The sequence below is a fragment of the Netta rufina genome (genome assembly GCF_964035555.1).
Source record: "Netta rufina genome assembly, chromosome: 5".
Classification (NCBI taxonomy): domain Eukaryota; kingdom Metazoa; phylum Chordata; class Aves; order Anseriformes; family Anatidae; genus Netta; species Netta rufina.
In genome coordinates, this window is record NC_140128.1 from 16,049,346 (window position 1) to 16,074,097 (window position 24,752).

The 24,752-nt window shown below is 43.6% G+C and overlaps 1 protein-coding gene across 1 annotated transcript in view; it reads right to left on the reverse strand.

The window, feature by feature from the left end:
- LDLRAD3 (low density lipoprotein receptor class A domain containing 3) overlaps positions 1 to 24,752 on the reverse strand; it is a gene marked incomplete at both ends in the record, with an annotated part of 100,741 nt that overhangs the window by 45,578 nt on the left and 30,411 nt on the right. The window contains 2 exons of the mRNA XM_084287336.1: positions 2,993 to 3,127; positions 6,725 to 6,850. Of these exons, the coding sequence (XP_084143462.1) occupies positions 2,993 to 3,127; positions 6,725 to 6,850 (261 nt within the window). The remainder of the gene's footprint in view (positions 1 to 2,992; positions 3,128 to 6,724; positions 6,851 to 24,752) is intronic.

The following is a 24,752-nucleotide window of genomic DNA, read 5'->3' on the forward strand; positions in this document are numbered from 1 at the left end:
CCAGACAAACCCAGCCCTATTTCTGACTAAAAGGAATCGTTATAAACCCATAGTTTCAGGCTCACCTCAACTCACAGCACTCGAGCAAAGCCAGTACTCGTCAAGAAGGGTGCATTTTGAAGTGTTGACCTGGCCTTGACATGGGACACACTTTTCAGAAGGGGGTTACACTCCTCTTTTCCAGCCTGCAGAGCAACCGTGCTTGACTGAAACGAAGTCTATGAGTGAAGGAGCACCTGACACAACCCAACCAGATATGCTACTGGAGCCTTCACGTAATGACAGCAGGATAAAGGAGGCCTTTGAAGTCCATGGAGGAGTAGGAAGGGGTGTTAATTTAGAAAACTTGTCAGTAAACCCAAGAGCAGAAGGAGAGCAAAGTACCAATTAATAATTCACACTTCTATTCCACATGTTATCATAGTATCTCTAAACAGTTTGCAAACATTGATTACACCTCACGACATTCCCCTGCAGCAGACGAGCAGAGATGAAGCTCTGCCACCAGCCCGGATGTTACTCTGCCCGCGCTGTGTTCAGCTGATCTGTGCCTCTTCTTCCCCATCTGTTAAATGGCGATAATGACACTATCATACTACAGGGAGTGGTTCAAAAGCTTACTGATTGCTAAATCAACATTTTTTTAGATAGGAAAGTAGCACACAAGGGCAATCTCCTATGTCAGACCGCACTCAATTACACTGAATTAAAGCTACTACATTTGACATGATAACATGCCTGGTGGAAAGAAAATCCTCCATCTTGCTTTTACAACGCCCTACAGATTTGCTTTGCTCTGTCCCTAAGCACCCAGAACACTCAAATTCCAGTTAATGACCAGGATTCTTGGGTGCTGTGTTAACACAAAACTCATCATAATTATGGTAATTATAAATTACCATAGAAAGAATTGAGAGAAATGAAAGAGACTGTCCACTGTAGCCTCTAATTCTCAATTAACACAAAGTACTTGGTGTGTTTGGGAGCCAGCACTGACATACCCATAGCTGCGAACTCCAGAGGGAATCTTCATTTACATTCAGATGGGAAGCTGAGCACATTACACTGTTTAATCCTCGCTTTGAAAGACAGGTATACAAACGTATCCCACTTACAGATGGGGAAATGGCAATTCCGGGAAGCTCTTCAACTGCCAAAGGACAGAGACAATTGCACACACACCCCACAACCAGAATTTCACCTCTGAATCTCCTTATTCCCGATCTTGTCCTTTGAGTGCTTTTTTTTTTTTTTAATATATAAATAAAAACACCTCCTTGCTGCTCTGGTCCTAATGAAAGAGTTCCTTTTTCCTTGTGTGGGGGCTCTTTCATGCATAGAAGGAGGCAGAATTGCTTTGCTTAACCCCCTTTACTAATCTGACTTTTCCAGAAGGACCAAAGATAAAGACAAAGTAGCGGCTTCATGAAATACAGCTCTTTTCTTCTCCTGAGCCTGACAGTCACTTCCAAAAGCAGATTGTCATGACAACAAACAACCTGGAGGCAATCCAGCCAATTAATCTGCAGAGGAAGCAGCCATCCCAACCTTGGAAAAGAACACTGCTGCTTCAAGCTACCCATGCCAAAAAAACAGAAACCCAACAAAACCTTACCACACACATTAATCTTATTAGGCTGCCCTAGGCCCATAGTGAAAAACAATTCACCCCTCAGCACAGCAGCACTACTGCAGTAGCAATACAGAGCGCTAGCCGCTCACAAGCCCTTTTTCCCTTCCCTTTCCCCAAGACAACTGCAGTGCAGGAGGCTCTCTCTGAGCTGAGTTACGTCTCTGGGATGTGACACAAGCTGGGCAAGTACCAGGCTGACCCAGTCAGCTTTTACATCTTGACCCCAACACAGAGCTCGTAGGTTAGGCAGAGAAACCACACAGCAGAGCTCATCACACACCACTGCTGTAAACCCTCTTTTGTTGACATCGCTGCTGCTTGTTTTCCCTCTTCCCTTATGAGTTGTCAAGAATATTTATCACCGTGTTGAGCTCTGAATTATTTTCTCTTTCATGAAGGACTAAATCATCAGTGCAGCTAAATATTGAAGTAATTCTCCTTCAATTTCTCAGATTTCATCTTTCATACCCTGCCTTATCTCTCCCTTCATGTATCCTGCTCTCTATAGGTCCCAGCGCACTGCGATATCCCCGCAAACATCGACCCAGTCTCCCTTTTTTTCTACTCTGGTCTCTCAGAAGTAACTCAGACATGAAAACGTTTAGCAGCTGATGCCTGATACACATCATTCGTCACCCTCAGGTCATTCATATATATTTCATATTTCATAAAGCACCATGGTACTAAGTTACAGAAAACAAATGCGGGGAACACTGTATGCAGAGATAGAGCAAAAGTTGAAAAGAAAGAAAAATGCCAGAGATTGTGTTTTGAGATTCTCACCAGGCTCAATACAAACAATTTTCAATCATTAGTAAAAACTTTTTCCCTGACTTCATTTTTTTTCTCCTCATAAAACAGAAATTAAAATGGATAGGAATGTGTTCTTTCACTGTAGTCCTGTCCCACAGTGAAACATACCCTGCAGAAAATAACTGAGCAACGAGGATCTAAAGCTTTAAGCCTGCATGGACTTACTCATCTGGTAAACGGACAGACCACCAAACTTCCTCAAAGTGAAGTTGTATTATTGATCCCTCCGGGTCCAATCCATCCCTCTTGGAAGTCACTAAACGCATTCCCAGCAACTTCGGCGAGCTCTGGATGACAGATTATAAACACTTCCTGCAGAAGTGCATTTTTATTAATCTGAGAAAGATAACAGTCCTCTGAACACCGATAATGAAATACACGCATACACACAAACACACACGGTGTTCCACTCATTTGCAGGATCAGGAAACCAGAGCTCTAGCAAACACAGAGCAAGCCAACAGAATCATATTTTCTACTGTGCCTGCTCCACATTAGTTGAGGTTGGGATAATGTTGCAGATTAGAATAAAAACCCTATGCCTACCTTGAGGGCTTTCGCAGCTTTCTTCATCACTGTTGTCTTGACAGTTATTTTGACTGTCGCAGACGAAGCTTTTATCAATGCAAAGACCATTTTTACAGTGGAATCGGGCAGTAGAGCAAAGCAAGGGATTTGCTGCTGCGAAAAGAGAAAGTGAGATCTTTCATTAGAGACTCTCCTATCGGGCAGTGAAATAGCCTTTAAGCAATCAACAACAACAGGTCACAATGCAACAGTTGGTCAATTCACTGAACATGTGGGAGTAACTTGGCAATCAAACACACCTTGTCTCTCTGAGCAGAGGGAGATGAAATTTCTAATTCATACAAGATTCATTAGAATTAACAGAGGTTTAGTCCACCCACAGCGTGATAAGCCTTCTGTTCACTTTCATGAGAGTCCCTGTAACGAGCACTGTGCTCAGCTTTTGTTCACCCTGAAGACAAACGGAAAGCAGCACTGCCTTTTGCTTCCCCTTATGACAAACTCAGTTTAGCTCAAGTCTTATAAGCCAACAGTCCCAGCTGAGAACTGCTGTGTAGGGTTTAATTTACCACTGGTTCTGTTTTTTCCAACTTGCTTTTTGGAATTGATACAATGGCAGCGTTGACACTTCTCAAATTCTCAGTTTGAATTTGAAACTCCTTTTTGAGGGTAATACACACCCAGAAAATCCTTTCAGGAAAACAAGGCGCTGTGAGTTAGGTGAATGCACGCTCAGTAAGAACAGAACAGTATTTAGGCAGACTCATTTAGGTAGAGCAGTCTTTTCACCCACTGCAAACCTAGCACCTTACAGCTTATTTACTGCTCTGTCTAGTCTCATTTACAAACCTGAAGCAGCACAGTTTCAGCATTTCTAGGAGATTACATCACAGCTTCAACGTGTCTCACTGCCAAGGAGATTTCCTTGATACTCATCTTTGTTTTCTCTTTCCTAATTCCATCCTTCTACCCTTAGCTATCCCCCAGCATACATAACTACGTAATCCCTCCTTGAACAATGTTTGCACCCTGCACATACAGCGTAGATAGCCTTATCTTCCTGCGTAGTCATGGCTTAGCTGAGATATGCATAATTTAGCAGTTTTTAATATCTCCTCATAAATCAATCTCTCTGTCCCTTAATCATTTTTGTCACTCTTCTCTGAACTCCCGCCAACTTTTGGTAATGAGGTGACTGAAACCGACTGCAGCATTCCAACTGAAAATCTTAAAAAGCTGTTTAGATGCCTTGTCTGCTTCAAAGTGCTTCTCTGCCACAATAACAAAGGGGATTACAGCTCCCAAATACTGACTGGCTTCCTATTTTTTTATTCCTTAAAGTAAGAACTGCCCTTAAAGAGTCTTTCAAAAATAAAAAGAAAAAAAAAAAAGACCTTTAAAGTCTGCTATGCATGTAATCTGCAGTATACATAACAAACACTCCCTACATCTGGGCAATTCCTCCAGCTCCCCAAAAGCACATTTATTATGAACATGCCAAATCTCCTTTGGTCTGGAACTGCCGCGTACTTGCAGAGCATGTTGATTTGCAGGTCACTTCAGGGCCTACAGAGCTGTTTCTCTACATAAGCAAAGCTGTGACAAGACACTTAGGTATGCTGGAAAATACCACGAGTGCGCTTAAATGGCAAAGAGAAAAAGGAAGATCAGCGGCCTGCTGTTATCAGCTGGAAGGCCCTGTTGGAGCTACATGCTACAAGCACATGAGAAATTGAGGAATTCATAGCTATCTCCAGGGTGATTGTTCTAAACTGAAACCTGCCATTTGTCTGTCCACTACCTACAAGATATTCAAAGCACACTTGTATAACCCATTTGTTCAAGTATAACCCAACGACTGCAATGTAATTTCCCTAGCCTTCGATCTTCTTCCACTACCCTCATCCCCACTGCAGAGGTGCCATCTCCCTGCCACAGCCTCCCAGGAGCCAAAACACTCTGGACCAACAACAGATGGCACCTTTAAAGGATGCTCACGCTGCCATAGGGACCTCAACATGTGGGGGAAGCACACAAACAAGAAAGGCAAGTCCTCCAAGAAGTAGACAGTGATAGATCACGGCAAAGACTGCCCCTTTTGTTATCTTTGAAAGCCGGTGTCTGTTGGCCTCCTCCTGACCTTTAAATGACATTAAAAGGAAAAACCCAGCCCGCTCCAACAGGAGAATGAGCAAGTATTTGCTTCGAGCTTCCGCCTACAGACCCACGCAACATCAGGGCTTTTACCAGCTCCCTATAATAGCAGCAGGGCTGTTGGATCAAACGTAACCTTTCCTTACTGCTGTGATAAATCCCTGCTAGAGTTACAGATGGAAATGGATCTATGCAGCCACACGCAAGGGTTTCAGCCCAAGTCAAGTAGTACTTCAAATGATATCTCTGCTATGACTTCCCTGCAAGCTGCTGAACGACTCAGGAGCTCACGCTTGCGTCTTGGCAGGCACATCGGACTTTGAGAACCTGCTTCTCCTTCCAAGAACCTGTTTCACTAAACAACCCTTTCTTTGCTTTTTTGTTGTTTGGTAACACGTATAAACAGAGAAGACTAAATGCTCTGATAAACAAATAATTAATCTTATTCGGTGACAAGAAATGAGAAAATAAAAATTAAACAATTTTATCATATTTGTACATTTGCCCAATGTGAATTGCATTTGAGCACAGAGAACCTGTTAAAAGCAAACATGCAGCTTAAATCTCATTTCAAAATCACAAATGGGTCTTAACGTAATATGCAGACATTAAGTACAAAAAAAAACAGAGCTAGATCTTATAAAAAGATCACTACTACTGATTGGATCCTTAAAATGTTTTTTTTTGTTTGTTTGTTAGTTTTTTTAAGGCAAGCCCTGTTTTTGTGATGTAGATTTCACACATGGTTCTCTATCTCTGACAGCAGTGAGAGGCTACATTTTGAGAGTGTTGCTGATTTTGCTTGACAGTGCACACAGTAGCACAGGCTCCATCCTGTAGCAACGATTGGATCAGAAAACATCTTAAAATTAACCGGAAAAAAACCACTGCTGAAGAAATCATCCACTTACACTGTGAAAATAATGCAGCGAAGAAGAGGTGGAGAATATACTAATGAAAAAGACAGTGTTTATGTATGTGTAGGTGGAAATTGGACACGACCAAAACCAAGATGAAAGCAGGTGAAACCTTGCCTTCATTAGTTAGGCCATCTGCCATTATAAAATGCAGTGGTTTGCAAAGCAGTTGGATGTCACCCTACCACCAGTCTTGAGCTGCTTGTTGTAGAGACAGTTGTTCTGTTGCATAAGTCTCATCTGAGCTGCTGAACCAACAACCATGAAAATACACCCTGTAACAAGTTGTAGGAGGCAGTGCCAGTGCCTGACAAAACTAAGTAACTAGGTTGGAAGGGAAGATTTGCAGCTTCCCTTCTGCAAACAGCAGTGCTTCAGGATGAGAGAACATACACACCTCCTAAGGAAGATGAAGGTAAGGCAGTGATTAGGGCAACGAGGTTGATGAGACTCCTCTGAGGTGAGAACTAAAGTTTACATTTCCTTTTGAGGCAGATTTGACTTATTTTATTAACACTATCCATATTCAGTGCAACTGACAGACTCTCAAAAAAGCAAAGAAAGCACACGTCACCTAGGTTATCTGACTCAAGCTAAAGGCTAGCTAGGATTCCATTCTGTGTACTATAGATAATGTAAAAAATATATATATATGCTTTCACTCGTGCTTTTTACTTACTGCAGTTCTCCTCATCGCTGCCATCGGGACAGTCCTCAAAGCCGTTGCAGCGGAAGCGGCCGATGATGCAGTGGATGCCGCTGGCGCAGGGGAAGAACGTGGCACCGCACTTGGACTTGGCTTTTGCTGCAAGAAGAAAGGCACAAAAGAGGGTGAAGATTAGGGAAATGTCTTACAAAGGTTAAAAGACATTTTTGTAGCAGTACAGGGTGCTCAGAGAAGCCTACACGTGGAGAGGCCAAGGCAGATAGGGATAATGAACACGGCAGCAAGTTTGGAGAATTTGGGATCTGGAGGAAGAAATGTGTAAAGACAGGCATATAAAGATCCAGGAAGTATCCAGAGAGGGAAAGGGGAATAGAAAGATATGAAGTGAGTTAGTGTCTTTGTGAAAAGATGAAATATAAGAAAGCTTAATTAAAGTACTTTTAAGGCTGTAAAAGTCAAATTCAAAAAAAGAAAATGCTATAATTAACACTGCCGTTACTTAGCATAGTTTATAGAAAAATTATATAAAAATTATATAAATTTTATAGAAAATTATATAAAATTGGGTGCAAAAGGAACATGAGTTGCATGAATTGCATCTGTTACTGTACATCTCTCTATCGTATGGCTTTCATTATAAAGCTCTTCAGGACATAAACCACATCTATTTCTATTTTGTACTCGCACAGCAATTCATAACACTAAATACTAACAATGGCATCAAAACATGTTTAACAAATGATTACAGAATCTCATTTGATCTCAAGCACTTTGCATTTTTTTACTTCACTGCACAGCAACTCTTCATGGCAGGGAGAAGGGAACACTGCCCTGAGCAAGAGTAATGCAGATGCTTCCTCCACATTGCTCAAGGCAAGCACCAGTGCAGTCTTGTGTTATCACCAGCCTAGAAAAAAACAACTCCCAAAGTAAAGACAATTGAACCTAATTTAGATTTTTTTCTTCCTTCCCTTTTTTTTCAGATTAGCACACAACCTGATTTTCTGCACAGACCCTGCAGTAAGTGCCCTGGAAAGCAGAGCCTGGCTGAGGGCAGGGAGGTGAGCACGGAGCACGCCAACAGGCCGTGATGCCGCACACAGACCACTCACACGAGAACAACAGGAAAGAAGTCAGCTCTCTAACTTCAGGGATTTTGTGTACATTTTTCCTTCTTTCCCTAATTCTACACCAAACGTACAAGACGTGTTTACAACTCCCAGGTTTTGAGATGTGACAGATCTGGAGATGGCGGTGGCAGGCAGTCTTTTTATGTAGCCATATGGCATACCAATCCGACAACGTGGGCAGTTTTATAAGGTTAGGACAAAGTCAGGGAACACAGAAGTACAGACAAAACAACAACAGAAAGTATACTCAATGGGGACAAGCAGCTTCATTTTAATTTGGAAGGGAACCTCTTTTGCGGGGATAAAAACGAAGCGCAGCTGCAGCAGAGCCATCTTCCATCACTCAGTGCAGTACACATAAACAGCTTTAAACCACAGCTACAGTAACTCTTGCTTGATTTAGTGGCCTCCCAAGGCAAATTCCTACAAATTCCTCTGTTACATGTTTTTCTTCATTATTATACCAGTAGTTTTAGGTTAGGATTATGGAGTGTAAAATGGGATGTATCACTGGGTTGCAGATATTCAAGTACTACACAGTCTGAAGAGAATCCAAGATCCAAGGTCTACTTAGTTAAAAAAAAAAAAAAAAAAAAAAAAAAAAAAAAAGGAGCCATTACTTTGTAGGAAAACAGGTGATAAATTACTCTGAAGTAGCTGCGGTGCTCAACACCACCAGCGATGGCAAACCCTCAGCCAAGACACTCAAGCCCCTGAACACTTCACACAGCTTCAAAGAGCAACTCCCGTGCTGGAGTTTTGTGGCAGACTGATTTCAGCTAAATAATTCAGTAACCACAAGGTCTGAGGCCGTGCCATACCCCACCTCTTCAAACAAAAGCAGCAATACAAACACTTCAGGAACAGATCCCACAACCGGCACTGAAGCAAGCCGGCCGTAGGAGCATTCGACACGCCAACCAGGCAGCCGAACTGCTGCTGGGAACATGTGCTTGTAATGCTCCTACATCAAGAGGTTCCCAATGCTTTGCCCTTTTTTTTTTTTCTTCCCCTTTTTCTAAAAGCTAGCATCTCCTCCACATCACAGAACACACCCCAGCCCAAACGGCTGCCTCTGGACAGCTTCCTCCTTCAGCCGCGAGTATTTTGAGCCCGAACAGTTCCAATAAACGGAGGGCGAAGCAGCAGCAGCTGTGGGTTTGCCTCTGTTAGCACCTCCTGCATCCTGTTTCTTCAAGCAGGTTTACTTCCGTCACAATCTGGGCTCTGAATTTGGAGGCTATCAAGTTTCTGGCCGATACCGCCATCACTGAAAATCCACACACCCCGCACCACTCCCCTCAGGCGAGAAGGCCCCAGGCACGCCTGGTGAAGGCCCCAAGCACATCTGGTGTGCTCCCTTCAGCTACATCAGGTAAACCATAAGCAGTATTTAATGTTTCACAACATCTGGAGGAAAAGGGAGGTGGAGTGACCACAAAAAGAGTCATTATTTCTGGAAAATGCATTGTCTGTCTGTCCAAAGCATCCCAATACCCCATCAAAAAGAGGGAGACACTATTCAGGACACTGATTAATGCACGCACTGCTTGGACAACTGCTTACTTCAAAATTTTCTCTTCAAACCTTTTTTTCCCTAGTTCCTCCTCCTCTTGAAACAGCAAGCCAGAGAACAAGATTTTTTTTTTTTTTATTATTATATATTTATTCGTCCTTGAAGGAAGGAAATAACAGCAAACAAAAAAGAAATGCACCTCTGCATACTTGCAGCAAGCATAATACATACACCAGCCAATCCCAACTCAAAGGTGCTCTCATGTTAGATACCCTGAAGAGATAAAGGACCGTTTCAAGTGCTGCTGTGACTCACTAGCCACACAGCCAGCAGCTGGTAGGCACAAGGCTCACTCCCAAAGAGAGCTGCCTTCCAAAGCCCGATTCCAAATACAAAATGTATTGCTCATGTGCTGGGTTTAAATGCAGGAAAAATGAGGATGTAGTCCAAGCCACATACCCTGAGACTCTTGATACCTCTACTGGGGAATTTCTGCTTTATTTCCAATTTAACATCCTCGCTGTCCTCTGGCAGAGCTTTCCCGAGGTATTCAGGCAAGAGCTGTTTGATCATTGCTCACAAAACTTCCTATGGAAAACACAATTATTTCTTCCCGAGCAAAAACGCACCTTCTCATTCTGCAATGCTATCCTGAACACAATGAGGCTATCCGTTTTCTTGAGGTCTTTGGCTCCCTCATGACTAACAGATACATCTAGCAGGCTCATGCCTGCCTGTGGTGGATTCAAGCCATTTGCTGCACTCTCCACAGCACTCTTCTGTAATTCTTACTCCCATTACACGACTGTTATGAAAAAGGTTTTCCTCTCCTTTGCGCATCATTGTGTCTTCTGCTGCACAGGCCTCAAGTTTTCAGGCAGATCTGTATGTGAAAGGCTTCACTTTTATATAACAGCAGCTACTTATTTGGCTCCTTCAGTGACTTCAGTCTTGATAAGCTCTCAAGGACATCATTATCTTTGCAATCTATATCCTTCTGTCACACTTGGATGAAATGGGCTCAGGATAATAAAAAATTACTTGGGTATCAGGAGATGGCAGAAGAGCGGTGAAAAAGGACAGACACATGTGGATCATCTGACCTTCTTTATTCTTTAGCCTTGCTGTTATCACCAGCCAAGGGAAAGAGAAGGGAGAAATTGGTTGTTTTCAAAGGAACTGGTAAAAATCCTCCTGAGCCCAGGACTCCCGAACCTGAGAAATTGAGGGACCATGAGCTGAGGGGAAGGGGAAAGAAATGAAGGGCACACCTGGAAAACAGGAAAAAAAAACACCCAGAAACTTACAAAACTGTGTCTAAAGAAAGGCAACTCAAAGAGTGGATCCAATCTGGATCCAGATGACAAATCTGTTGCAGAACTATAACAAAACCACCCCAAACCTAGGGTGGAAAAGGAGAGATTCACCTGGGTTCTTGTCTTCAGCTGTTACCTAGTCATGGCACAAGCAATCCAGGAATGAAACATTAACACGAATCTGTTTTTCCATTAAACAAAATGGATTTCCTGTGGTATTTAAAGAAAAAGGTGCCACTGATCTGGCATGCACAGGAGCAGCCTCCCCTGACTCCCGCAACCATGGGAAGAAACTCTGCTCCTCACTGACACGCTGTTCTCATCTCCTGAAATTCGAACCTGAAGGAAGGGGATAAGATGCTCGCAGAGAACTGCTGGCCACAGTGTAAGCTTGCCAAATGTTCCCCCCAGATTGATTTACTTAAGTTCAAGAGAACTATTTTGGCAGTTATGTGCGCGAGTGTGTGAACTCGCTCCTTATGCTATGCAGAAACCCATCCTCCCACCCCCTTCTTTTAAGGTTCTAAAAAAAAAAAAAATATTGGTAACTTCCAATCAGGACCGGCTGTACGTTCCCACCGAGGGTGTGACAGTTTGCAGGCACAGCTCTACAGCATTAACAGAAAAATATATTACTATCTTTAGGGGACCAAGTGTGAAACAGAAGTATTTTTCGAAAAATGTAATCCATTTTATTATTTCTCAGCAAAAAGATGAACAGTGGGGGGAAAAAAAAACAGATTCAGCATATGCTTTATGAAACCATATACTGCATATAGATACATCCTTGCACAACAGCAATTCTGACACCCCTGACTTGGCTACAGGGTTTTTAACCTGATTAGAAGGTTATAACAAATCCTCTTTAGTTATGGGCAAGCAATTTGCTTTCCATAGGTAATATGGTAATTGAGCAGCACGGCATGAAATGATTTCTCTATATATCAGCAAGTGAAGTGCAGTTGTGGACTATGGATTTGAGGGATATTGCCAGGACAAAATGGTACAGCCAACCTCTTGGGGGGGAAAAAAAGTCTTACGTAACTGTGAGGAGATACTAAACTACTATTTTGAGAAAGTAAAATTTAGATCTGTTTGTCACTCTAATGAGACATCGCTTGAAAAGAAGACATTATACATTTATAACAAGTCAATTTTCTCTTACAGAAGCCAGTACACAGTCTTGCTAATGAAGCTTTGGGGAAGAAACTTTCTGACAGACCTTTACTGTTGAGCCAGCTCAACCACACCTCCGGCATTTCCCTTCTTTTCACAGCAGATGCAAAGATAGCGCGTAACATACCCCACATGATGCAGCCACTAGGACAAGCACATTTCCTTCTTTTACCCCTACAAACGATTCTATTTTGAAACGCGTCTCAGTCATTTTGCAATCTGGAGCGAGGACAACAGGATGCAGCAGATCAGCAGCAGACATTTTGCGACAACCTGCAGCTAGGAGTGAACTCCACGGCATTTCAGCATCAGCATCCTTGCAATCAAGCTGTTGCCTCAGAACCCCCCCAGGTAGCAATCAGGCAAAACAGCCGCATGCTGCCTCACACCCACACGGCTCAACCCAGCCGTGGCCGGGGATTTATTCAGCTCATCAAAACCTGAGGACTTAGATGCCAGAGCAACTCTTTAAACAGAAACTGTTGTGTGCGGATGCTCACTATTGCCCGGCCACAGGTGTTTTCCTGGCTTTGATAGTGAACCACCTTACGCATCCCTGAGGTTAATTTGTGTTGATGGATGCCACAGCCACATCAGACGGTGCTGTGGGTCCAGGAGTGGCTACGCACAGCATTTCAGTGACAACTCTGTGAAGGAGACAGGAATAGCCATCTCTTCAAGTTCTCCTCGCTCTTCGGAAAAATGGGTTTTAACTTGAATTTACAGAAGATTGATTTTCCAACACAACATAACAGGCAGGATGACACCAAGACAGCCTTTCACTTCAAGCACTGCTACAAATGCTAACCCAGCTAATAATAACTTCGGTTAATTGCTGTCTGGGCCTTATTTTCACTTCGGTTCCCAGCAGGGAAGCCACCACTACCTGCAGCCGGGCAGCCACCTCAGCACAGCACACCCATGCATCACCCGTGGGCTCACTGAACCCTCTAGCAGGGCAGCCCTGCAGAACGAGGAGGAGAAGTTTCACTTCCTCCTCTTGCTTCTTCTTATCTAGAAAACAGCTAGCACTCGAGCAATATTTTCCAGTATTAAATCCACATAAAAGTCTACTACACCAGAAGTTCTCCAATTCAAGACAAACTTTAATGAGTTTTGATCCAAAACACAGCCATTACAGAGCGTTTGTTGCACCTACAAACAGCCCTTGGGGCACTCTTACCTCTGCTCCCTATTTAACCACTCATGTGAAAAACTTGCAAGTCAGAAACTGCTAATTGAGACTCGGAAAGGGAGCCTAACAAGCAGCTTGTTTTAAAAGCAGCAACGTTTTTATAAAAATTAGTGAAACTAATCCCACAGGAAACATCAGAGGTTGCCTCCGACCTAATAAACCATCACCCGCTTACGTGGGCAGGATTTACATTATAGTTTATAGTAAGAAAGAAAAATACTAAAGTTAAAAAAAAACAAGAACAAAACCAAAAAACAACTCAGCTACCACAGAATCAGCTGCTTCCTTTGAAAAGGGGAAAAAGAGAAGGCTTTGGAGTACTGTGGAGACAGTGGCCTTTGCTTGTCAAAGAGTAAAGTAATGTTTTCTTTAATAATTTCATGGACAAACACAAAGTCTAAGCCAGTTCAGGATTGGTACAAGCAGAACAGAGGCAGTAATGGACTTCAGCAGCAGGGGAAACACTCCTGAGGACATCCGTGTGGCAAGGACTTGGATCCCTCACCCCATCCATGGCAGTAGCTGCCTGATCCGCGCTGCATCCTGCCACCGACTGCTCCCAGCTGGCAAACCCGCCCCAGTCCCAAGCTCTCCAAACCTGCTATGTACTGACCCCCATCTAGAGGGGACCACCAGGAGGATTAAATACTTAGCGCCACACACCCTTTTGATCTCCTTGCATAAAAAGCCATCAAATGCTAGTTGCTATTGCATTTGCCCTTACTCATGTGTAAATTTCTGCAATTGAGCTTCACATGAGATGTTCACCGTGGTCACTTCATTATAAACGGTATTATAACTAACTCAAAGTGTTTGGTTGCTTAATCATGAATGAAAGTAAGAGTTAATTCTAGTTTGGTATTCCAGGTTTGTGAGCCAGCTCAGTAAGTGACAGAAAGATTAGCAGCTGGCTTGCAGCATCTTCTCAATTAATGCAGGTGCTCATTTCATGCATTGTTTAAAGTTCAGCTTTGTTTAAGAATCCCAATGTTTGTCACCTATCTAAGAAATTTGCTAAAAAACTTTAGTAAAGCTGATGTTCCAGTTGTTCTGCTGGCTAAATGGCACTCCAAGCTATTTTTACATCCTGGAGAGCAGCACGTTCAAAGAGCAGTTAAGAAATCCTTTTGCCAAAGATGATGATTCTCCTTTCCCAGCTGAGTTTCTGCATTATGAACACAAGATGAAATACAGCACCTCTGTGCCTGCCCCCCTCACTCCACATGAATGCCAGCAAAGCCCTGACATTTGATTGCTTACGAGTTGTGGCAGTGCACGTACACCTGAAGGCAGCCAGCGAGGTTTCAGAAGCCAATTCCCTTTTTGCTGCACTTCCCATGAGTGCTGTAATACAGGCTGGATTCTTGGGGGTATCTTACCTACAGCAGCTTTGGAAAGAGCATTTTGCTGGAGGGGAAAATTAAGGTCCATAAAAACAGTAACGGCTTAATGGCAAAGCCAGCCTTATGTTGGAAATGTATTGCAGGTTGGGAGAGCTGGGTTCTCTTTCAGCTTTCAGGCTTGCCGTCTAACACTTCACAAATCACTTCAGAACTTGTTAGGAGACATTCCACTTCTGGAAGATAAGACATCACAGAAAAACACAGAGGGAAGTAATACCTGTGGGCCTTCAGAGTACCACCACGATGCCATGGGCAGCCTTGGGAAAGCAGGCCCCTGAGGGGACTGAGCTGGGCGCTGGGGACCTGAGCTGCCTGATTCCCCCGAGTCCTTCCTCGCTCCTGTGGCCAGAGTGTGCCAGATGCTTCCCCATCCCCTCCTGCCCCTTCCATCACATCAGCTTTTTTGTTCCACTGAAGCAACTGAATGGAAGACTCAGACCAAGCGTCCCAATCAGGCATTTGAGCTGGATTTTTTTTTTTAATCTTCCAAAGGGAATAATCAAGCAGGGCTGGCACCTGTTTCACACTGATCAAGGAGGCAGGACATTAGAAGCAGCACAGTCAAGGTGTAGCTCAAAGTCTCCCAAAGATCAGAAGCACTACAGCCAAAAGAACTGCTGGATGATTACTGAAAGCCTCCCAGATTCTAAGCATCAGTGCAAAACATTGCTCTGTGTGAGGCAGTGGAAGCTAAGCAGTGACAGCGTGATATACTGATGACTTGCAGGCGAAGGTTCACTAAGCCTTGTGTTCTGCCTCTGAAGCCGGGTTTCTTTAGGAGCTTTGGTTTCCTTCCTGGATCTCCAGGAGTTTTTCCTGGGTCTGGGAACCCAGAGGTGTATCTGAAAATTATTTGCAGGTGGTGCACTAGCATCAAGCAACAAATATGTCAGGTCAACCAGGAAGCATAAATAAAAATACAAGGACGCCTAAAAGCACTCATTGATCTTAAGACAGAGGTTTTCTGTGCATATATATGCACAAGTGCTTTTTCAGAACTCCTAACTTCCTGCTATATATTCTAGTTATTCAGCAATACGTTAGATTCATTAGCCTTTTACACACGTTATTACGGGACTGTAAATAAGAACTGGGCCACTAAAGATTGTTTTTGTATAGTTTTGTAAGATTGTTGTTTGCACAATATCTGTCAGCCTGGAAAACTAGTGCATGACAATGGTTACTCCATTAACATAAATACACAAAATCTACTTTGGCTGCAGCTTTTTTTTTTTTTTTTTTTTTTTTTTTTTTTTACTGTGACTGGCACGAGCTTTCCAGTTTGCAAGCTCTCTTCACTCATTCTGGTCCTGATGTTACATTTTCTCATCCCACATTTTCAAAAAAAAATTAAGTAGTCAAGGAAAAAAAAAAAATACTTATCGGCTTTATTACAGAAATGGAATGGAAAAGTAGGAGACCACAATGGTAGACTGTTAGTCCAGCTTATATGGAAAGTTAAATTCCCAGATCATTCTCTCAGAGGAGAAAAAAGAAAAGAAGCACTTCATACTTCTACTATTTCACATGTCTTTTATTAGCAGGAACACTGAGTTTTGAAGTCTTGTAGTTCCTGTAATCATATTAGTTATTTTAACATACTGCTTTTATATTTATCTCTCTGTCTTTATCTTGCTTCTTATACCATCCTCCTTCATGCTCATGGGGGACTGCAGAGTACTTTACATCAGCCAGTACTTGTCTGCTACCTCGCTTACACAGATCAGCCGTTCAGCTGTCTCTGGACACATTCACTTACAGCAGAGGCTCGTCACCATCTCCAGAACTGCACACAAACAACGCCTGAAGGTCGCAGCCACCTAAGCCTCCTGTTAGCACCACGAGCCATGTCACAGCCACTCCACACCTCCTGCAGTGGCGGGTATGGGCTTGAAGAACTACAGAGCACAAGCCCAGCTCTAATACTTACTTCTGCATCGCGTCAGACTCTTAAGATAAAATCCTCATAAGCGTCACGGTGATTTTCATGCTGAAGTTCCATTTTTAAAAGTGACAGGTTGCTAAATCACTTACCTGTAAGTATCAATTATTTGTTATCCATCTTTTCCAAAATGTGATGAGCTTCAATGCGACACACGTCACAACTAATTAGCTCACGCTATTATAAGCCGTTAGCTAGCAAGAGAGAATCTCAATTTATCAGAAACCACCTATGGAAACCTTTCAAAGCTAAAAGTGCACCTGGCCAGCAGCAATAGACTGCAGCAGGTGAGATGATGTCCAAGAAGGTGCCGAAGGCATGCACTGCTGGATCTTACTCCTAGGGATCCAAAGGTGTCTCTTGAAAGTATCTCTCCTCCTCCTTCTCTGAGGCATTACCCTTAGTTAACACCAAGCTTTAGCTGATGCCTTATGAGTAGCTTTGTGGTGACCACTGATATATTAAACACCACCAAGTCAGTAGCCTTTACAGATGGGTAGGATTAAACCTACTCAAGACTCTTGGCCTGCTGCTGCATTTCTAGGAGATCTCGGCTGGTTTGGACAATCCCTAGAGCTTACTGATCTTAATTCCGAACTGGGCAGACATTTCTTATTAACAAAATGCTGCAGCTCATTCTCCAGTGCACTGAGCTCTGCTCGTTGAGCCTAAAGCCTGGTATTTAAAAGGATAGCAGCCAGAGTTATTTTGTGCCCTTTGTTCCTTTACATGAAAGCCATTCATCAGGCTGACTCTGCTGAGTGGCTAAACCCCAAGCAAAACAACTGCAGCTGTAATAATTGTAGGATGGTAATAAGCAGCCATTAAAGAGCTTATAGAGATTGCAGAACCCACTGTCTCCACAAGACCTTTTCTCTCCATCTTTTAAAGCGGCTACTAGATCTGCTTACTTATTCTTAGCACTGTGGATGTCATGAATGTGACTGCTCTCACAGCAAAGTGTAAGGAGAGGTGAGGACAAACACATAAATCCAGACTGTCACCAGAAAGATTTGGGTCAAGAGCAATGACCCTTTATTAGTAAATTCAATCCATCTCGCCATTTTAATTTTGAGACTTACAAAGGGAAAAACACGAGTACATGATGTGCCTTGATGTAATTCCAGTGTGTAATCTTCCCATAGAAGAGATTTGAAGCATGCTCCTAATCTCAAGGGCAAACCCCATGAAACTTTTTTTTTTTAAAACAGTGAGAAGCAAAAATCATCTAAAGGGCCTCTTCTGAAACCTACCCTGCATCAGCAAGAGGGCAGGACAAGGAGTTTGACCATGCCAACCTGAGGCTTCCATGCACATGACATGGGTTTTATGCTGGTACAGTTCTCTCTCAGTCCTCCTCCTTCCTACTGCTGCCTGCGCTGGGCTTGCACAACCACAGAGCACCTTCATCAGTTATGACTTCAGTTTCAGCAGGCTTTTTGAAGAGGAAAAAAACCTTCCATCCCTCTGACATCATTTAGCTTTTAACACCCACAGTTCTTCATAAACTACCTCTTGTTGAAGCTGAATGTAATTAAGTCAGTCAACATACATCTGAAGCGCCGGTCTGAAGATGAAAACTGCACAAACCTGCCTTTGTTCTGCAAGATTTTCGGTTTTCCAACTGAAAAGGTTTCAGAGCGCAGGAAAAGATCCAGCACATAATCTAGGAAACTCGGGCTGTTAATTGCAGAGTGTGGGTTTCCTTTAGCATTCTTACAAAAAGACTTTATCTGTCTTACACATGGTTGTGGATAATTGTTTGTTATGAACACTTTCCTGCAGAGACTCCATTCCTGGACACGTTGAGCAGTGAAACCCGTTGGAAGCGAACACCAGAGGGAGCAGTAAACATTTGTCTGGTAGGTGGGTTTTAAATTGGAGTCGCAACAAAAACGCAGGGGAAACCTTTGGGAAACTTAAAAACAGTTACTGGTGCCTGTGTTTCCAAATTGCACTGTACTGCTAACCCAGCCTAACTCCCCATCAATGCAAGGTCAGTGAAGAGCGAGAGTGCAGACAGAAACACGTACAAGCGTCGTTGTGCCGCACCTCCCACCCCCTCACTCCACTCCTGACAACACCAAAAGATTCATTAAGTCTTCTGAGACTGTAAGACATTTATATAAAATGTTGCGTGCGTTTAGATAGATTACATGGAACTGAAAATATACCCAATATAGAGAAGATAGACGGAGTGGAGTGTGAAAATATACGGTGTTTATATATAAACACACAACTCAAACTCTACAGGGATAAAGCAAGAACATGGTTAAGAGACATACAAGAGAAGAAGAAATAAAGGATTGATATGCCAACATGCCAGCAGTGTACAAGTAACTACAGTGCTACCTCAAGTATTATTGCCAAAGATTTAAAAATGCTTGCAAGAGCAATGAAAGTACGGCTACGATCATAAAAGCACAAATAGGTCAAGAAAACACTCCTGCTACACACTGCTCAAAGACATTCCCCCAGAAAACACTTCCTTTTTAAGGAAGAAGAAGAAGAAGAATGTGTCTGAAGACGAATGTGCTTTGCAATCAGGTGAGACTAGGTGGACCCTCAGCAGAAGCTCGCTTGGCAGGTGGCCTCAACACCTGCCTGGGGAACGCTAGTTAACATTCACCATTTCCATGAAGCACTTCAGTTAATGAAGACACTCTCCCCCACAGAGAAGACCTGCATGTAAAGACTCTCAACTGTCTGAAGGACAACCAGAGTAAGATCTGCTGCTGCTGAACTGCTGGCGACGAACTGAGCCTTTTCCTCCTGCAGTCCCAGGCGTTCCTGCATGGGCCAGCTCCCAGCAGCCTGCACAGGTCAGACTGTTGGCAACAGTCTCACAAGCACCAGTGATGCCCTACTGCTCTCCATCTCTCAGAACAAAGCCTTTATGGTTGATTCAAGAAACAGTGGCAACTGGAAACAGAAATGCATGAGATATGTAAGTTCCTAACACAAGAAACCACTGCCCCGAGGCTGTCCTTGTGTGAGACCTTTTTAGCCCCCCACCCACAGCCTTCAGCCCTCGGACTAAGACAGCTGGTCACTGTATTCACTGTGCACCACGACTTGCTCGCAGCTGAACACACCGACGTGGCTTGTAAGAAACGGCTTTTGGAAGAGTGATGAAGGAAAATCTAGACTTCTGGGTATTTGGTATCTCTCATTCTGGCTGCTGTCATGCCAGGCACTTAGCACGGATGATGTGCCATGCTCTGAATCTGCACCATCTGCTGCTCGTTAGCTGACAAAGGCAGCAACATGCCATCTCTCCACTAGCTGTTGCTCATTAGCTGACAAAAGCCGTTTTCAGTGATTGCATTGTTCTTTCTGTAATAGTCTAATACAAAGGAGTACAAAAGAGCAAAGAAAGGAGGAAACAAAGATGACAGAGTACATTAGGAGCTTAACTAAGAACAGTATTGTACTCCCCAATCTCCCAGACAAAACCCTCCCAGCAGCGGGATGGAGGCTTCGGCCCTGCAGGAACATCGGACAGCACTACAGATACTCTGTTCACCTCAAAACATCCAGAAATATTTCTAGGCTCTTCCTCTTCAGATTCTCTCACGTGTGATTCTGGATCTTCTAGACCCACACCAGCGCTACGCTCCAGGTGTACGCATGCCTAGGATACAGCCGGAGCGGGATCCAGGAGCTGTGCAGTCAACAACTGCACGCTCCCCAGGGAAATCCTGTTGGTAAAGGCTCTGCTCCTGTCCAGGGGAGCCTCAGCCACCGTTACAGATCACGTACACAGCTACAGAGCACCAGCAGCAGCAACTACAAGCCCACCAGCGTTCAAAGGAGAACTGCAGGAGCAGTACGCGAGGTCGCAGGCCAGCCAACAATCCAACGGGTGAGAAGTGGCAGAGCTGGGGGAACTTACAAAAAGGTTCTCCATTCTGGGAGATGCTCTGAAGGAAGTTATTTGCACTGCTGAGAACAAGAAATACTCGTGAACATTTACACTGACACGGTCAGTTGCTTTCCAAGCCCAGTTAGTGGCTTGGAGGAAGAGCCAGAGAGATGCTCTTCAAGGAGAGGCATTTCTCATTTACAAGTCCCTATCTCAGCTTCTTCCCTCCCTCTTATGCCTTTTCTCAACCCTCCTGCCTGGATAAAACTGGATGAAGCTTTTCTGCTGCCAAGTCACCATGGCATAAGGAAGAGTAAAGATATTCAGTGTGCCAAACAGTGTACAGACAGCTGGCATGGGAAGTGTTAAACTGAGCACAGGTCAGGGCAGAGAGGAAGCCAGGAACACGACAGATGGTACGGGTTCTGGCAAAGGCAGAAGATGAAGAAAAAACCCACAAGCAAAGTGACGTGGTTCACAGCGAAGGTCCTCTATGCAGCAGACAGAAAAAGCACACGTGGAACAGAGGGAAGGGCAGCCACGAGTGGACCAAGCGCTGATAATCCTGCTTTTACAGAACTCCTCCACACCCAGACCAGCATTTTTCACACCAGGGCTGCAAAAAACAAAAAGCAGAACTGCAGAGTTGTAAGTTTTCATCTCCAAAGGGTAACAAACAGAACAAAATGGCATGGTAATGGAACTCATCAGATGGTGCTGGGCACCCGTGTTCAACCATAAGGCAACCCAAAAGGGAGGGAAGGACGTCGCACTTGGCGGCACACGTGTGAAACTGCCTCCGTGGGCACGCCAAAACACAGCTCACTTCAGAGATATCAGCCTGCAGGACCGTCTGAATCCAGCAAGCAAGCTCCTATTCACACACAGACACTTTAAAGCAGGGTTAAAGCCTTTAAATGTGAAGCAGTTAGTCGATGAGGAATCACAGACAAAGCAGCTTAAAGCACGGCTCAGGGTAGTAACACACTGGGAACTCAGCCATCTCGTGCTGCTAATGCAACTCCTACGGCTTTGTCTCCACTATCAACAGCTCAGCTGATGCAAAGCAACATCTCAGCGGAAAACAAAGGGCTCTGCTTCTGCCGCAAGGTACGCGGTAGTAAGCAGAGCCCTATCCTGGTAGGAGGAAGGTAACAAAGCCTAGCCTAAAACAATTAAAGTGAAATAAAGCTTTTCTACCTACACACAAACACACACGTCCCTCAAGCCTTGCGATCCTAGAACGGCACTTTCAGGCACGGCTGCCCTCTCCTAAGCAACTTGGCTCTGCTAACCACTGCTGCTGTGACACAGCCAGACGTGACACACTCACATCCTGAGTGCCAACCTCCTCAATTTCCCACTGCTGTTTCTGCAGCCCAGAGGATCAGTTCTTAGGCTCCTACACCCTCTCTCTCCCCAACACTACAGACCTGCACATTAACCACACTGCTTATCTTTAAAGGTTGCTTGCTTCAGCTTCAATCACTGTGAAGTGATCATATATTAGGGAGAGAAAAAAATCTTAGCATGGATATACAAACTCTGGAGCAGGATTCCAGTGAGGCTGTGGACTCTCCATCCGTGGAGATGCTCAGCACTGGAGCAGACAAGGCTCTGAGCGACTCCGATCCATCCACACTAGTCCTGCTTTGAGCAGGCAGCTGGACCAAAAGACCTCCAGAATCCTTTCCAGCCTCAATTCATCCATGAGCCTCTCTTTACAGATTGGCACAGGCTGGAGAAGGGGAGAAGAGACAAGTGATTTTTCATCCGCCACCCTTCCCAAACAAAATGCCTTTCAGTGCTTAGCTCTGACCTAGAAACTCTCTACCACCACTTTTGGGTTGTTGAAGCTGATGCAAATTTCCATCACCACGTAAAAGACTGGTTGGTGACAGCTATAGGAGTATCTCAGAAGAGCTGGCCCATTTTCAAAATTCATCATAAAAGCCACACAAACTTTTTTTGTGGCACCCGCTATACCCACTTATACAAGAGACCGAACTGACCCTCTTAGGCTATTAGCAAGTCTAGAGGTCTAGGTGCTTAGTGGGATTCAAAATGGGCTATTTCCCAGGTTAGAAGGATCATCCATCCTTGAGACAGAAAACCAGCCTCCTGAACTCAGACATAAGCCAACAACTAACACCACGAAGCCTTTCCAGCCTCCTCCATAACTGCGTAATTCTGCCTCCCAGGGACAGGTCTTGCCCCTTTGCCACACTTGCCAACGAAGGGGACCCTGGTGACGAGATCATTTCTCTTGTGAACCTTGTGGTCACTGACATGGTCCTAAACAGGAAAGCAAACACACACACACCATGCCTCTGGGGAGGCACTCGGTGTAGCACCCCACAAACAGGGGCTGTTAAAAGCTGCCTGGTACAACAGAGAGGAAGGAGATGCAAAACAGGCAGCTTGCAGCTCTCTGGATGCATTACAGAGCCTTGTTTGCATGAATATTAATTTCTTGCTTGGAGATTCAAATGAGCAGTATTTCCATTCTGTTTTGGCTTATCTGACCTGTTAACAGCAAGCCAGCACAGGATATGAATCCCTTGCTCTCTGTTGTCTCTTTTCCATGCTAATTTTACATTTATGAAGGTGATCAGTTAGAGCAGATAGATGTATGTGAAGAAGAAAGAGCAGCTTAATTACCTCCATTAACTTGGGCATGATCAAAAGGATGCTCGTCCTGAAAACTGTTAGCCAATCGAGTGGGTTGATAGTCTTTAAATGAAAAACCCAAAGAAGAAAAATTCCGCAGAAATTCATAGTTGCAACATAACCTAGATCAGTAAGGCTTATTTGAGTCTGTCATGACAAGAATAACTTGTAAGAACTGTCATTTTGCAGCTATTTATATTTTATTGTCAGTTACTATGTTCATTATTGCCTGCAATTCACTAGACCCAACTGATTGTGGTAAGAAGGCTTTCGAACAGCGAGTCATGAGGAGTATTTTCCCATTACTGATTCATGAGCAAACGTCCAGCCCAGTCTTCATTAAGAAAATCTTCCTTAAGATTACTGTAAATTTTTATTATGATTTTCTAGTCTAACAAAGAGAAGTGAAATTCCTGCAAGGCAGAGGATGACAATATTCTTAGGAGAGAGACAAACCTCTGGGTTTGCATCCTATGAATACAGAGAAGTGCCTTCATTCAGCTCGTTTTAAGAAGCACACCAAAAGCCATGCCAGCAGCATATTCAACAGCTAGGTAATAAGGAACCTGCGAGTCACGCAGCTGCTGTCAGCAGGAACATCTGACCGAAAGGTGCACGTTGAACTCTGGACATTTTTTATTCTTGTCAAAGCTCCCCCTAATAACAATTCTGCTAGGGTTTAAAAATATAGGCACAACTGATCAATCCTTACAACAACAATAAATTAACCTGTCTTCAATGTTGCAACACAGGTCTGATGCTTTAGAAAGACTACAAAGGATCAGATATTTTATACAGATACTTTTAATGCCTTAGAAGCAGAAAAAAAGCTCGCTGGTTTAAAGCAGAACTATGTATGTGGATTTCCACAGCACGGTTATTAAAGACTCCTTATTTTGAAAGGGATGGAAAATTGGAATTAAAGGTAAGGCATCAAATTAAAGAAGCAAGCATTTAAACTGAATTTGGAAGAAGCTATTCTTTCTTTATTCTGCTCCACAAGTGAAGCTAACGACGTCCTTGAAGCGTGTTGGCTGAAAGGTAAGGTTCTCAAGGAGGCTTAAGATTAATAAAAACCTCTGTAAAGCACACACGTAAAGGAGCAACATTTGTTAGACAAAAAGCACTAACTTACTTCTCAGACGCTTTAGAAGAACATGGCATTTGAGGGTTTTTCCCTCCCAACTGGGTTTCATATCATGATGTTATGCTGCAGCATAATTTTGCTGTCTGCATATACCGCATAGCCCAGAAAGTTTCATGCTAACTAAATGATGCAGAATACTAACTAAACCTTAATTAGTGCTAACAAAGAGATAAAATCACAAAGCCTTTTTAAGCTCTCTAGAACTGGAAGCACTGTAGGGAGGATTAAAACATGTAAACATTATGAGCCAATTTATTCCCTTTATTTTGCAGAAAGTTACTATTAAGTTTCAAAGGGCGAGGAATTACAATTTGACAGGAGTGAAACACAAGTAACAGGATACAGCCAAAATCTGAAACAAAAGGGACTTCTCTTGGTGGTTGTGGAGGTCAATTTAAAGCAGTACACAACGAAGGTCTATATTATATAGGCCTTTATGCTGAATCCCTGCAAACACACAGGGCATCAGTCTTCCACTGGAAGAGCCACAGGTCAAGTCTGTCTCAGTGTATCCATCTGTGAGTAGGGTTTTAGGTACCCGCTACCAAGCACTGAATTAAAATTGGCCAATTTACAGAACCTTAAAGACCAGAAACAATAGGAAGGGCCTTATATCTCCTCAAACGATAAAGAAATTAAGAAACTGGCAGTGACTTCATTGCTTGCTTAATGTGTGCTAC